Genomic DNA, 13,999 nt, shown 5'->3' on the forward strand with positions numbered 1-13,999 from the left:
TGAGAAAATTAAATAAACTTGTGCCTATGATTTTATTACTGATGCCCATCAGGGAAACACAAAGACTGTAGAGGCAGACACGCTATTTTCATCATCAACACGTTTCCATTTGTTTTGCAGTTTAGATCAGAACTGTCCATCCCACAGTGCAGTTGGAGGATAGAGGGCAAGCTGGCTCAACGTCTACTGACCCTGTGGTGTCTGGTCCCAAACCAACAACAACTGCTGCAGAAGCTACTAGTGCATCAGCCCATCTTACTGCAACTCAAAGCACAATAAGTCAGTTTATACCAAAGCAGATGACCTCAGCCAAACAGCACAGTATTGATGAGGGGTTGGCTAACATGATTGTCACTGATTTCCAGCCCTTTTCCATTATGGAGGATAAAGGTTTTAAAGGTTTTGTCAAAGCCTTAAATCCCACATACACTCTACCTAGTAGGAAAACACGGTCCCTAACAATAATCCCAAAAGTATATGGCACAGAACATGCATTATGGCAAGACAGGGTGAAAAAAAGCTCCATCGGTTTGCCTGACAACTCACTGCTGGACCTCTTGAACCACCTGCTCTTTCAAGTCTGTCACTTGCCACTTTATTGAAAATTAAAAGATGACATCTTTGTCTGCTGGACTGCTTTGACATCACTGACAGACACACTACAGAAATGTTGGTAGAGGAGCTATTAAAAGTGGAAAATGAGTGGCAAGTACAGGACAAAGTGGTGTGATGTGTGAGTGATAATGCTGCAAACATCACCAAGGCCATAAAAATTCTGAAGTGGACCCACCACCCATGTTTGGCACATACATTAAACCTGTTGATAAGAGATTCCCTGAAGGTGGTGAAAACAACCGTGGACAAGGTAAAGGCTAATGTGGAGTTTTTCCACAGAAGCACAGTAGCTGCAAAGAGGCTAAAGTCCACACAGCGCCAGATGGAGTTACCTGAACTGAGGCATTCTTGAAACAAAAGATGCCAGTATCTCCACCATGGCCCTGATCAGTGCACCTGTTGATACGTTAAGTCAAGAGGAATGGGAGCTGGTGAAAGACGTCTGCACCGTCCTGCAAACATTTGAGGAAGTGACCGTTGAGATAAGTACAGACAGGTACCTTGCACAGTTTTTTTTTCTCTACTATTCGGTCACTAATATACATTGCAGAAACAACACATATGATTGACAAAACTAAATTGAAAAATTAAATATGCCACATAATTAAAAAACAAAACTAATTTTAAAAGTTGCTGTTTTCTCTCCTTCAGCTATGTCACAGCCTCCAAAATGCTCCTGCTTAGCAAAGGTCTTCAGCCAGTGACAGCCCAACACCAACTGACAGTAACCGTGCAGAAAGTAAAGGAATTGGTTGCGGATCTTTGTTCAACCATGGATCGAAAATATCTGCGTATGGAGTTCAACACTGTCCTCTCAGAAACTGCATTACTGGATCCTAGGTTTAAAAAGCTTCCATTCAGAAATGAAAGAGCTACAGGAGATGCTACAAAGAGAAATACTACATGTTACGACCCGTAAGGGTAAACTTACTAGTTTCATGAGTAACAGTCTGGCTCTTTCTGAAAGTCAAAAGAAAATAGCTCTCAATTGCCAAGACAAAGAAAGGGACGTCTAAGTACTTTGATTGGTCGATTCCGATTGGTCTGTGTGGGGATCACACTTATCCCACATGTGCTGACAGGAGGGTTTTTAACAATTCATACATTCTATATTTCAGTTTCATTTTACATGCTAAGAGGCTGTGGTTGTTACATTCTGCCATCACCTAAGAAAGTAAACTTTGAATGATGAAAGATTAGCCTGATTCATCCATCCATCTTCTTCTGCTTATCCAACTCAGGGTCACAGAGGACTGGAGTCTCACCCAGTTATCACAGGATGGACAGGTCACAAGCTGATTGCAGGGCTAAGACGTCATTGAGGATAATTTATAAAATAAATGTGACTTCGAAGCACACCTTAAACATCAAAATGATGAGCTGTATGTAATCTGATTATTTGTTGTGAATGTATTTAGCTGAACACATTGGAGTTAGAAAGAACTTGAAATACCATAAATTGCTAATATTAGCAATGTTTTGTCCGTTTTATTAATACAATAAGTTGATTACTGAACAGATTTAATTACAGTTCTAGAAAGAAGAAATTAGCAGATCAAAATCACCACTCCTACATGCCTACATGCACAATTAGGTGCACGATCAGGTGGTGCCAGCCCAGGCCCCTAATTTGTCCCAGCTGTGTTCCCACCTGTTCCCCGTCCTCTCATTATCTTTCTGTGTACTGAAGTCTTCTGTCCTCCTTTGTTCAGGGTCAGGTTTTCTCTTGTCTTTTGCGCCATGGCTCCAATTGCAAAGTATCTTTGTATCCACGCCAAGTTTCATGTTTATTTTTAGTTTCCCCAGTTTAGGTTATTGTTTTTTCTTGTCTTTGTTTACCTTATGCATTACTCTGCATTTCTCCATCAGCCACATTAAACGGCTTGCTTTTTGCTAATTCAAGTTTTGTTCCTTCGTGTCTGCATACTGGGTCCACTATTCACACAGTCTGCTTCGGCACACTGTGACATTTGTACTACCAAATACAAGCGTGTATTTGGTAGTACAACATTAAGATCATTCAATCCTGCCTGGTACCGCACATGACCATGGCTGGAGTACTCTGTTGTGCGGGATGCATGCTTCTGTTTTGCCTGTCAGAAATAAGGCAGCACTGTTAATGAGAGGGATTTAGTTTTTACCTTAACTGGTTTTAACAACTGGAAAGCAGCACTTGAGACAAGGGGCTGCTGAGTCATGTGTCCAGCCACAACTATGTGCATGCTTCAACCATCTGGACTGAGCATAAAAGCAGAGAGGCCACAGGGGCTGCTTTGGATTCAGTGTTGGTTGGTAAACTATAACCTGGAGGAAAAAAAACATTACTATGTCTTGAGTATTGGTAGTGCTATAACGTTTCTCTGTGTAAATGAGTTGGGGCTCTGTGGGACTGCAGAACCCTTGAGATATGATGCAGGGGTTAACGATAATGACATTGCTTAAGGTATTTTTCTTAAAGTGATGGAATATACCTTAGAGAAGGATGAGGAGCTGGCAAGCATTACTAAGGGTATCCCAAAAAAAAGCAAAATACACAATTTTGGATAAGGACGTCCGAAATGAAATTATCCAATCAGTGGCTGGAGAGGTCAGGAAAAAATATGACCTCTCAGTCAGTTGGTCTGTGCAGTGTTTCTGAGGCTCTTAGTGCAGCACCTTAAAGAAACGTGAGGTTTTTCCGTGAGGATGACTGCTGGGGAGTGTCTTCTCCTGATGAGGATGAGTCACATCCAACAAAGAGAAGGAAAACAGTGAGCAAACACCTGGATCAAAGTATTGTGCTCTGAACTTTGGGCCATACAGACTCTGGTGAACTTACCATTTCTCCCCATAAGTCTCTGAAAAGATCCCTGCTCATCATCCTTGACTGGGGCCATTTCAGAAATGGAAACTAGATTTTACCATAAGAATAATGACCTGATGAGAGCCATATCTAGTCTTGCACCCAAATCTAGCACATTTCTAGACCCCACCCTGTTGCACCCTCTGGCTGTGATGGCTGGCACTGTAGCAGATGTTGTAAATCTGAAAAATGAAGTTCTTGTGGCAAAACAGATGCTGCTCAAACAATGTTCAAAGGAAACAGACCTGTCCACTGTGTGTAAAGTCCTACAGGAGTACAAGAAGCTTTTCCTGAGTTGCATAACTTGTGTGTAACAGCCCTGGTGATTGGTGTGTCTTCAGCATCATGTGAGAGTTCCTTCTCAACTTTGTCACAGGTCCTAACCTGTCACACCATGTTACATAAAAGGAAGAGGAATTGGTGATCTTGATCCATAAGAAGTCCATAATGAATAACTTTGGATGAATTTGTAAGAGTTTTTGGAAAGGGAAACAGGAGACTGTTGTTGTAGAGTGGACTGAGGAGAAAGGACAGTGGAGCTGTTCAGTTGCAAAAATCTGTTGTATTCTACAAAATAGTTTTACAGTTGTAGGGAAACATGGTGAACTGTGTTTTTTTTAAATTGCCAACCCTGTAAATATTGGCTATATTGAGAAGTCTTATTTTATTCTTACTTTATTTTGCAAATTTATTTGAGAATTAGGTCATCCAGTTAAGATAAATTTTATGTTCTTGGTTTTAAAGATCTAGATGGATATTTTATTTTATTCTGTATTTTATTTTATTTTTTTATTCTATTTTTCTGTTTGTTTGTTTTTTCAAGACTTGGTGAACTGAGTTTTTTTATAACTCAGCCTAACCCTTTTTAATTTTGTTAATATGAGCAATACTGAGAAGTGTTATTGTTGGGTTTTAATATATCTGATATCGAGTATCTCTTTGTGAGAAATTTCACTTTTGTGAGATACTGTTATCGAGCACACCACCCCTTTCCCGCCTCCATTGCCACCATGTGCCATCTTTACATTTCTGTCTGCCCCCTCATTTATGCCTGTCTAGAACCGGCCCAGAAAATTGATGTAATTGTACTTGACCCCAAAAATCTTTGAAATATGGTATATAATCAGTTGAGTACTCTGGATGGCATTACCTTGGCCTCCAGCAACACTGTGAAAAAACTTGGAGTCATTTTTGATCAGGATATCTAAAATTAAATCCTGTCTCAGGGTGACGCTGAAAAACTAGTTCATGCATTTATTGCTTCTAGTCTGGACTACTGTAATTCGTTATTATCAGGATATCCTAATAACTCACTGAAAAGGGAGAAAGATACCATCTGTACTTTTAAAATGAGGCTTTGAAGGAAATGTCAGTAAATAGTGCAGATGATCTACTGTCAATCTATAGAATTTTCTGTTTTACTAGTTTTGGAAAAGTCTGTGAAAGTCCGATAAAAAAAAAAAAATCTCCTGGCAAAAAACTAACAGGACATTTTCTTTTTTTCAATTGAATTTATTTTTACAGTTTTTAGTGCTCACTCCTTCTTAGGTTAAACTCTTTTCCCAATCTGGTGATTTGAGGAGAAAGACATGGTGCAATTGATCCAGCAATTTTTGGTTTGGCCTGGGATAGATTGGGATTGGTTGCTCTTAAAGCTTGTTTTTCACAGTCAGAGTAGGGTGGAGGTGAAGCTGTGGAAAACTTGTCCAAATCTGGCCCTGGTTTTACGTCTGATGATGTTGACCTTGCTGGTCTGTCATTTTGCTCTGGCCTTTTTTTTTAATGTGGTCTAGACTAGTGTGGACAAGAGAGGAAGGAATTCATCAAAGTGACCCAAATAAAACTGAAAGCATGCTTATATAAAACAAACTTGGTCTATATCAGTGGAGGAAACGTAAGAGAACCACTTTTTTATAGCATAATGGATATTCAGGTATGCTAATGTGTCAATATTGTAGGAAAAACAATCACTGCTGGTCTGTCATTTTGCTCTGGCCTTTTTTTTAATGTGAGTTAATTTAGCTTCACATTTTATTTCTGCAATTTTTTTATTTGTAAATTGGAAGTTTGGATTATTTTAAGTTGTACTTACTTTGAGTTCAGAACTTGGAACACATGGAGATTCTGTAGAATACATGTAGAGCAAACTGATTGAGTGGCTGATATGCAAACTCTGATCCAGAAAAAGCTGATGCTTTGATACTTTTTTTCTTCCACAACCAAAGGTTAAAAACTTACATTTAGAACCAGGTATTGTGTACACTGTGGTAATTATTAGCATTAGTCATTAATTACCACACACTAAGAAGCTACTTTTGAATCAATAATTCCATTCTAAGAAATACGTGTGTATGACACATACAAACAAAGAAGCTATAACGGACTAGTGTGGACAAGTGAGGAGGGAATTCACAGAAGTCACATGACTCAAATAAAACTGAAAGCATGCTTATATAAAACAAAGTCATACTCAGCCTACATCAGTGAAGGCAACACCAGAGAACCACTATTTTTCCATCACAATTGGATACTCAGGTATGCTAACATTGTGTTATCATTTCAGTACTGTAAGAAAAACAATTATTAAATGCAACTGGCATTTAATCAACTACCTGTTTTATTCACAGGTAGTCAGTGCAAAAAACATGAGCTTCATTAGGAAACTTATAAAATTTATTCGGGGTAAGCAGATTTTTTTTGGGTAACATTTTTATGGCTTAAATATTTGTGATGGTTTGCTTGTTTGTTTGTAGCTCTGCTTTAATAAGTTCTTAAATTTTGAGTTTTTTTGTTTGTTTGTTTTCTGTTTTTCATTTACTCCCAGTATGTTTTCATGCATATTAAGCTCTTTGGGCTTTTTCATATTGCTCTTTACAGATAAAACTTGCTTGACTTGACTTACCAAATAGCTTGATGATATTTACGTTTTGGGGGGTTTTTTTTCTGTTGTTATTTCAATTATATTTGCATGTTCGAAATAAAATTATATCTATCTATCTGTCTGTCTATCTATCTATCTACATACCTACATACCTACCTACCTACCTACCAAATAGCTTTTTGAGGTGTGTAAATCAAAGCTGCTAAAATAAGAAAATCCTCGATTCTCGTGTTATCTTGATCTGGATTAGTCATAGATGTTTGCAAAGTGATTTTATAATGCAAAAGATACCATCATGTACTTTTGTTCTGAACGTGGAAAATGGTAACATTTAATTTGACATAAGAAAATGAAATAAGTAAATTATATAAGTAACACTGAATATGGAAAAGTGTTGCAAAAATGTTGCTACATTGTCATATTTTAATTGCAGGTACTCCACCTCCCCCTCCACCTTTATCTCCTCGTAAGATATTTCAAATATAATACAAAATTGTTTAAATATTAAGATTAAATCATCACATGATTATTTTTTTAAAATTCCCTTGTGTCGTTATTCACAAAATTAACATGTTCACTTTACAGTTTTACAGAAAGAAGAAAGGAACATACCATGGATGTGAGTATTATGGGCGTGGTTCTTTTTTGTGTTCCAGAACTTTGATGTGACTCGTGTTTTTTACACATGCTTGTTATTAGATGTAAATGTCAGACCAGATTATATAATGTATAAATGTATCGGTAGAGAGTTTCAGACCTCCAATGTGCAGCTGTTCTGTTGGCAATGAATCACAGTGCTGAGTGTGCACTGAGTGCTAAAATAAATGTATTAAATTAGGAATTCAAAAGATTAATCATTTTCTGCTACTTGTTTGTCTCTTGCTGTTATACTTATTATAATCTTTAGAAATCAGCATCACATTTTCCTCTTCCGCCTCTTACAATCAGACCAATGAGTTACATGAAACATCAAATGCCTCATTTATGTAACTTCGCACACTGAGGCAGAACGCTTGAGTTATCAGTTTATTGTGTTATTTTGTGTTTGTTTATATTACTGTTGTATAATGTTAAACTGTAAGTGCACACTAAATCCTATTGTAATTTTCTTAATGAACAGTGAAAGAGAGCGAGACCTGCAGCTTGTCAGAGATTACAAGCCTCACAAAGATGGCCAGCATCTCAGAATTATGCTTTATGGACCACCAGGTGCTGGAAAGTCCAGCTTCATCAACTCTGTCGACAGTGTTTTAAGAGGCAAAATCGCAACTCGAGCTTTGGCAGCAGCAACCTCTGGTGACAGCTTCACCATTGCAGTATGTATGAGGATGTACAGTGGCTTGCAAAAGTATTCGGTCCCCAGGGCTTCTCACATTTAGTCACATTACAGCCACAAACATGAATCAATTTTATTGGAATTCCACGTGAAAGACCAATACAAAGTGGTGCACACGTGAGAAGTGGAACGAAAATCATACATGATTCCAAACATTTTTTACAAATAAATAACTGCAAAGTGGGGTGTGTGTAATTATTCAGCCCCCTGAGTCAATACTTTGTAGAACCACCTTTTGCTGCAATTCCAGCTGCCAGTCTTTTAGGGTCTGTCTCTACCAGCTTTGCACATCTACAGACTGAAATCATTGCCCATTCTTCTTTGCAAAACAACTCCAGCTCAGTCAGATTAGATGGACAGCATTTGTGAAGTTTTCAGATTTTCCCACAGATTCTCGACTGGATTTAGATCTGGACTTTGACTGGGCCGTTCTAACACATGGATATGTTTTGTTTTAAACCATCCCATTGTTGCCCTGGCTTTATGTTTAGGGTCATTGTCCTGCTGGAAGGTGAACCTCTGCCCCAGTCTCAAGTCTTTTGCAGACTCCAAGAGGTTTTCTTCCAAGATTGCCCTGTATTTGGCTCCATCCAGCTTCCCATCAACTCTGACCAGCTTCCCTGTCCCTGCTGAAGAGAAGCCCCCCCAGAGCATGATGCTGCCACCACCATATTTGACAGTGGGGATGGTGTGTTCAGACTGATGTGCAGTGTTAGTTTTCTGCCACACATAGCGTTTTGCATTTTGGCCAAAAGGTTCCAATTTGGTCTCATCTGACCAGAGCACCTTCTTCCACATGTTTGCTGTGTCCCCCACATGGCTTGTGGCAAACTGCAAACGGGACTTCTTATGGTTTTCTGTTAACAATGGCGTCCTTCTTGCCACTCTTCCATAAAGACCAACTTTGTGCAGTGCACCACTAATAGTTGTCCTATGGACAGATTCCCCCACCTGAGCTGTAGATCTCTGCAGCTCGTCCAGAGTCACCATGGGCCTCTTGGCTGCATTTCTGATCAGCGCTCTCCTTGTTCGGCCTGTGAGTTGAGGTGGACGGCCTTGTCTTGGTAGGTTTACAGTTGTGCCATACTCCTTCAATTTCTGAATGATGGCTTGATCAGTGCTCCGTGGGATGTTCAAGGCTTGGGAAATCTTTTTGCAGCCTAAGCCTGCTTTAAATTTCTCAATAACTTTATCCCTGACCTGTCTGGTGTGTTCTTTGGACTTCATGGTGTTGTTGCTCCCAATATTCTCTTAGACAACCTCTGAGGCCGTCACAGAGCAGCTGTATTTGTACTGACATTAGATTACACACAGGTGCACTCTATTTAGTCATTAGCACTCATCAGGCATGTCTATGGGCAACTGACTGCACTCAGACCAAAGGGGGCTGAATAATTACACACACCCCACTTTGCAGTTATTTATTTGTAAAAATGTTTGGAATCATGTATGATTTTTGTTCCACTTCTCACGTGTGCACCACTTTGTGTTGGTCTTTCACGTGGAATTCCAATAAAATGAATTCATGTTTGTGGCTGTAATGTGACAAAATGTGGGAAAGTTCAAGGGGGCTGAATACTTTTGCAAGCCACAGTATCTATTCTTATGGCATTTGCTGTTAGAGCATTACATGAAAAAACAGATTTTCTAGCACTACACACTGCAGTGGTAACTGCCATATAGACACTGAACTAGAAAAAGTAAGATAGTAGGTACAACTAGACTGTAAATTATTTGGTAAACTTTTTAGGGTCTCTAGTATCCTGAACTAATGTAACAACACTACATTTTTTATTTACAGTTCAGGACATATAAAATTCAGTAAGGAGAGCCAGGAACGTTTTACCCTTTTGTCTTCAATGACACCATGGGCCTTCAGTCCAGTGACAAAGGAATTCATGTGGAAGACATCAAACTTGCCATTAGAGGACATGTAAACGAAGATTACAGGGTATGAAATCTTCATTCAGATGCTTGTACACAGTGCTGTGATACAGAAACTGTATCATGCAAAAAGGTTTCAGTGACTTTGCTTTTTTCCAGTTCAATCCCACATCTCCGTTGCCTGAAACAAATTCCAGCTACAACAGTTTTCCCACTTTAGATGACAAAGTCCACATTCTGGTTTTAGTTATTCCTGCTGACACAGTGAGCATAATGAATGATGAAACTGTCAGGAAGATGAAAGATGTCAGATCAGCAGCTCGTGACAAAGGTGAGAGCAGTTGTCGTTCATATGATGTACAATTTCAAATACCTGAAAAACATGAGATAAGAATTAATCAACATACTTTATTAATCCCTAAGAAATTATGTAATCCCACAAATAGCTATCATGACTAAAATTGATGAAGCCTGTCCTGAAGTCAAAAAAGACATAAAGAACGTCTACAAGAGCAAGTACTTGAATAAGCAGGTGAAGTAACTTTCATGCATATGTAGACAGTTTACACATGAATATAACATCTCTAATTTAGCTGTACATTTCAGTATATTTGTACAGAAACCTCAGCTGGAATCAGTACAAATAGTTCAAGAAGTAATTTATAATTATGTCACTAGTGCAACAATACAGTTTCAGTTTTTAAAATGTAATTTTGTTTAAACTTAGATGGAAACAGTGAGCATGAACCTGGGTATTCCACTGAACTGCATCTTCCTCGTGAAGAACTACCACACAGAGATTGAGACGGAGAACGATGTGGATTCACTGATACTGAGTGTACTGAAAAAGATCATTGACTATGGAGAGGACTACCTGAATGATCAGGATGATCCTGACCTATAATCAGTGTGTGAGGGGGATAGAAAATGAAAATGTTATACAAAAAAGTCACACAAAAAGTTAATTTCATGAGAAATCTAATCCTACTGAATTTTTGTCTTGTTCTTGTTTTCTTTAACTTATTTTCTTTTGCAAATTAAATCCAAATAACCTTCCTGGAAAATCAATACATCTACTTTTTGTTCTTTACTGTATAATCAAAAATGTTAACTGCAGGAAGAATGACAGATATATGCATGTAACCTGTTGTCTGCTGTGTAACTCAAATAAATCATTGTAAGGCTGTCCTCTGTGAATCAGTGCATTAACACAGTGAATCCAAATTTTGCTAAGAAAATTAAAAAGCTAAAAAGATACACATGCACAGATGGAAGGTAAATGGAGGTGTGCTGATTTTGGTGGTGGTGACTGTGATCTGTTGAGTTGATTTCTTGTTTTCTGAACTGTAATTACATCTGCATCTTCTGCATCCACACCCATTTTCACACCTTGGCTCGTGTGATTAGGTAGAGGATCAATAAGGGGTCTGTTGGCTTAAATTCTGGGACCTTTACAAATGTTGACATATTACACGTGACTAACATAAACGCAACAGTTGTGTCACAAATAAACATCTTACTTTTCTAACAACATATAAAATACAAATTGCATGCTGCATTAACTTGAAGGGGTTAATCAAAACAGATCTTGCAGTGCACACTCTTTAACCACAGCTGGAAAACTTCACTGCTGTCAGGAGCCTGGGTCTCCTGACCCAGCGTTTTTAGTTCTTTGTGATTCTTGTATTTTGTACTTGTGTGATTTATTCTATGGTTTCTAGCTTTGATCCCTTGCCCTTCATGTTTCTCTGTGCCCCCTCTGTTCTGTGTACATCTGTGTCTTTGCATGTTTGAGCTTCTTGTTTTCTGTCACTCTGCAGTGGCGTGTCTAGAAAATTTTTGTTGGGGGGGCCAGGTAGGGGCACAGATTTGGAGAAGGGTGGCAGATGTAATTGTCAGATAATGTTAAAAACAATTCTACCAACCGTTAACCATAATTCAATAACCCTATAAACCTAATAACCGAATGCGCTTTTAACTCTTATTAGAATGAGATTTTAACCACTACGGTGCAAAGTTTTTAGATACTGCGTTGATAAAGTACAAGAGATACAATCAGTCAGTGTTTATTCAGCAGTCAAGGACATCAATATTTGCATAGTATTTTTACTGACATGTAGTGCACATATGTTTTGGGCAAAAACATTTTTGAATATTAAAATACGAACATTTTAACATACAATTGGCAAATTAGCCAATGCCAATGCAAAACCAATGCCTATTAAAAAAAGAAGATAATCTTCTCACAAACTGGTGTTTGATTTTGAAACAGGAAAAAAGTGTGGAAACAAATGAAAAGACTAACATTTGAATAACACCTGAAAGCAAGTAAATACTTTCTATGCTGCCTTATGGTAAACTTTGGTAATATTGATGTATAAAGAACAACACTGGCTGATGATGAAATACAGTCAGCTGGCATGGTGACACTGCCAGTATTAACCTGCAGGGCTGGACTGGGACAAAAAATTGGGCATTTTCACTACAGACCAGCCCACCAGGTATTAAAGCCATAAAGCCTTTGAATGAAAACAAACGCTGTTGTGACAGCGATGTACACTGTCTTTTTGGTATATGTATGATCTCTATACATTTTACGTCAGATAAAAACTTTGTTCGCAAGATTCAGATAATTATTTAATAAAAGCTAAATATTTGAAATGAGAATAAGAAAGAAAAGTATTTCTTTGTGCCCCCCTCTCCCTGTTAATGCCCTACCTGGCCCCCTGGCAACACTTTGCTAGATCCGCCCCTGCACAGTTACCAGCTGTCAGCTACTTAGAAAAAGGATGCTGGTGTTATTTGTCTCTCAGAAACAGTTCATAACTTCCCTTCAACTCATTCATGTCACCTAAAAGGTAAACCTGTTTCTCCATCACTGTTCTGCTCTGATGATTCAGTAAGGACATCTCCTGGTTTCATCTTCATGTTTCCCTCTCACCACATATACGACCCATAGTAAGACCACATCTGGATCCCCTTCACTTCGCTTATCAGCCTCGTCTCGGAACTGAGGACGCCATCATCTACCTGCTCAATCGTGTCTACACCCATCTGGACCAGCCGGCGAGCACTGTGAGGGTCATGTTTTTTGACTTTTCTAGTGCTTTCAACACCATCAGGCCGACCCTCCTGGGTGATAAGTTAGCAGCGATGCAGGTGGATGCTTCTCTGGTGTCCTGGATTGTTGATTACCTGACAGGAAGACCACAATATGTACGTCTCCCACAGTGTGTGTCTGACAAGGTGATTAGCAACACAGGGGCACCACAGGGGACTGTCCTCTCCCCCTTCCTCTTCACCCTCTTCACCACAGACTTCAGCCACTGCACAGAGACCTGCCATCTTCAGAAGTTTTCTGATGACTCTGCGGTGGTTGGATGCATCAGCAGATGAGACAGAGTACCGGGCTGTGGTCGACTCCTTTGTCACGTGGTGTGAGCAGAATCATCTGCAGCTCAACGTGGCAAAGACCAAGGAACTGATCGTGGACTTCAGGAAGACCAGGAAACACTTGACCCCTGTTTCAATCCAGGGGGTCAGTGTTGACATTGTGGAGGACTATAAATACCTTGGAGTACACATTGACAATAAACTGGACTGGGCTAAAAACACCACAGCACTTTACAGGAAGGGCCAGAGTGGTCTCTATTTTTTGAGGCGACTGAGGTCCTTCAACATCTGCCAGAAAATGCTGAGGATTTTCTATGAGTCTGTTGTGGCCAGTGCGATCCTCTATGCTGTTGCATGCTGGGGGAGCAGGCTGAGGGTCGCAGATGCCAACAGACTTAATAAACTGATCCGTAAGGCCAGCAATGTTGTGGGGATGGAGCTGGACTCCCTCAAGGTGGTGTCGGAGAGGCGGATGCTGTCCAAGATAAAGACAATGTTGGATAACACCTCCCACCCACTCCATGACATGTTGGTCAGTCACAGGAGCTCGTTCAGTGAGAGACTGAGATTACCGAAAAGCACCACTGAACGACACAGGAAATCATTCCTGCCTGTGGCCATCTCCCTGTACAACGCATCCACTTAACACACTGTTTGCTGCTACAGCTACACATGTTTCTTTTCCAACTATTTATTTATAAGTGACTTATGTATGTATGTATGTATATATATGTATATATTGTACTATTCTTAGTTAGCGTATTGTCTGTCTTGTCTTAATGTTGGTTTAAAATGGAGCACTGTAACAAAAAATAATTTCCCCCAGGGATCAATAAAGTATTCTGATTCTGATTCTGATACAAACCGATATCATGACCAGCAGCTTTACAGCTGTGGCTCCAGCAAACATCAGCTGATACTAGAAATTAATATTCAATAAATTCTAACAACAGCTGATCAAGCTTAAACGTGCTGCTGTTGTTTAGCGCGACATCCGCTGGTTTCCTGTTTCTGGCGCAAAGTGGGAAATAAATAAACAAGAGAGAAA

General features: G+C 39.4%; 3 protein-coding genes across 3 annotated transcripts in view; 2 read left to right on the plus strand and 1 right to left on the minus strand.

The window, feature by feature from the left end:
* The first annotated feature begins 992 nt into the window (after nucleotides 1-992).
* Nucleotides 993-9,546, plus strand: LOC146547832 (uncharacterized). Its single transcript, XM_085265007.1, has 7 exons — nucleotides 993-1,111; nucleotides 1,267-1,354; nucleotides 6,085-6,139; nucleotides 6,772-6,804; nucleotides 6,924-6,957; nucleotides 7,459-7,654; nucleotides 9,476-9,546. Exons 1-7 carry the CDS (start codon nucleotides 993-995, stop codon nucleotides 9,497-9,499), a joined length of 549 nt encoding a protein of 182 aa, XP_085121133.1. The 3' UTR covers nucleotides 9,500-9,546.
* Nucleotides 9,237-13,999, minus strand: part of LOC146547833 (copper-transporting ATPase 2-like) — a 28,887-nt gene continuing 24,124 nt past the window's right edge. The window contains exon 7 of the mRNA XM_085264837.1: nucleotides 9,237-9,931. The gene's annotated coding sequence lies outside the window, so the exon portion shown is untranslated. The remainder of the gene's footprint in view (nucleotides 9,932-13,999) is intronic.
* Nucleotides 9,527-10,617, plus strand: LOC146547834 (interferon-induced protein 44-like). The gene is made up of 4 exons (XM_085264838.1): nucleotides 9,527-9,625; nucleotides 9,718-9,890; nucleotides 9,991-10,090; nucleotides 10,286-10,617. The coding sequence occupies exons 1-4, from the start codon at nucleotides 9,542-9,544 to the stop codon at nucleotides 10,460-10,462; spliced, it is 534 nt and encodes a 177-aa protein (XP_085120964.1). The 5' UTR covers nucleotides 9,527-9,541; the 3' UTR covers nucleotides 10,463-10,617.

The sequence above is a fragment of the Mchenga conophoros genome, linkage group LG23 (assembly GCF_057382185.1).
Source record: "Mchenga conophoros isolate Kocher_MC1m ecotype Shallow Benthic linkage group LG23, M_conophoros_male_GT1.1, whole genome shotgun sequence".
NCBI classification, from domain to species: Eukaryota; Metazoa; Chordata; class Actinopteri; order Cichliformes; family Cichlidae; genus Mchenga; species Mchenga conophoros.

Bases quoted from the DNA above. Each gene is read 5' to 3' on its own strand.
- LOC146547834 (XM_085264838.1), top strand. From the start codon at position 9,542: ATGGGCCTTCAGTCCAGTGACAAAGGAATTCATGTGGAAGACATCAAA. The intron at 9,626-9,717 runs GTATGAAATCTT...GCTTTTTTCCAG, and splicing joins ATGTAAACGAAGATTACAGG to TTCAATCCCACATCTCCGTT. The intron at 10,091-10,285 runs GTGAAGTAACTT...GTTTAAACTTAG, and splicing joins GCAAGTACTTGAATAAGCAG to ATGGAAACAGTGAGCATGAA.
- LOC146547832 (XM_085265007.1), top strand. From the start codon at position 993: ATGGCCCTGATCAGTGCACCTGTTGATACGTTAAGTCAAGAGGAATGG. The intron at 1,112-1,266 runs GTACCTTGCACA...TCTCTCCTTCAG, and splicing joins GTTGAGATAAGTACAGACAG to CTATGTCACAGCCTCCAAAA. The intron at 6,140-6,771 runs GTAAGCAGATTT...TTTTAATTGCAG, and splicing joins ACTTATAAAATTTATTCGGG to GTACTCCACCTCCCCCTCCA.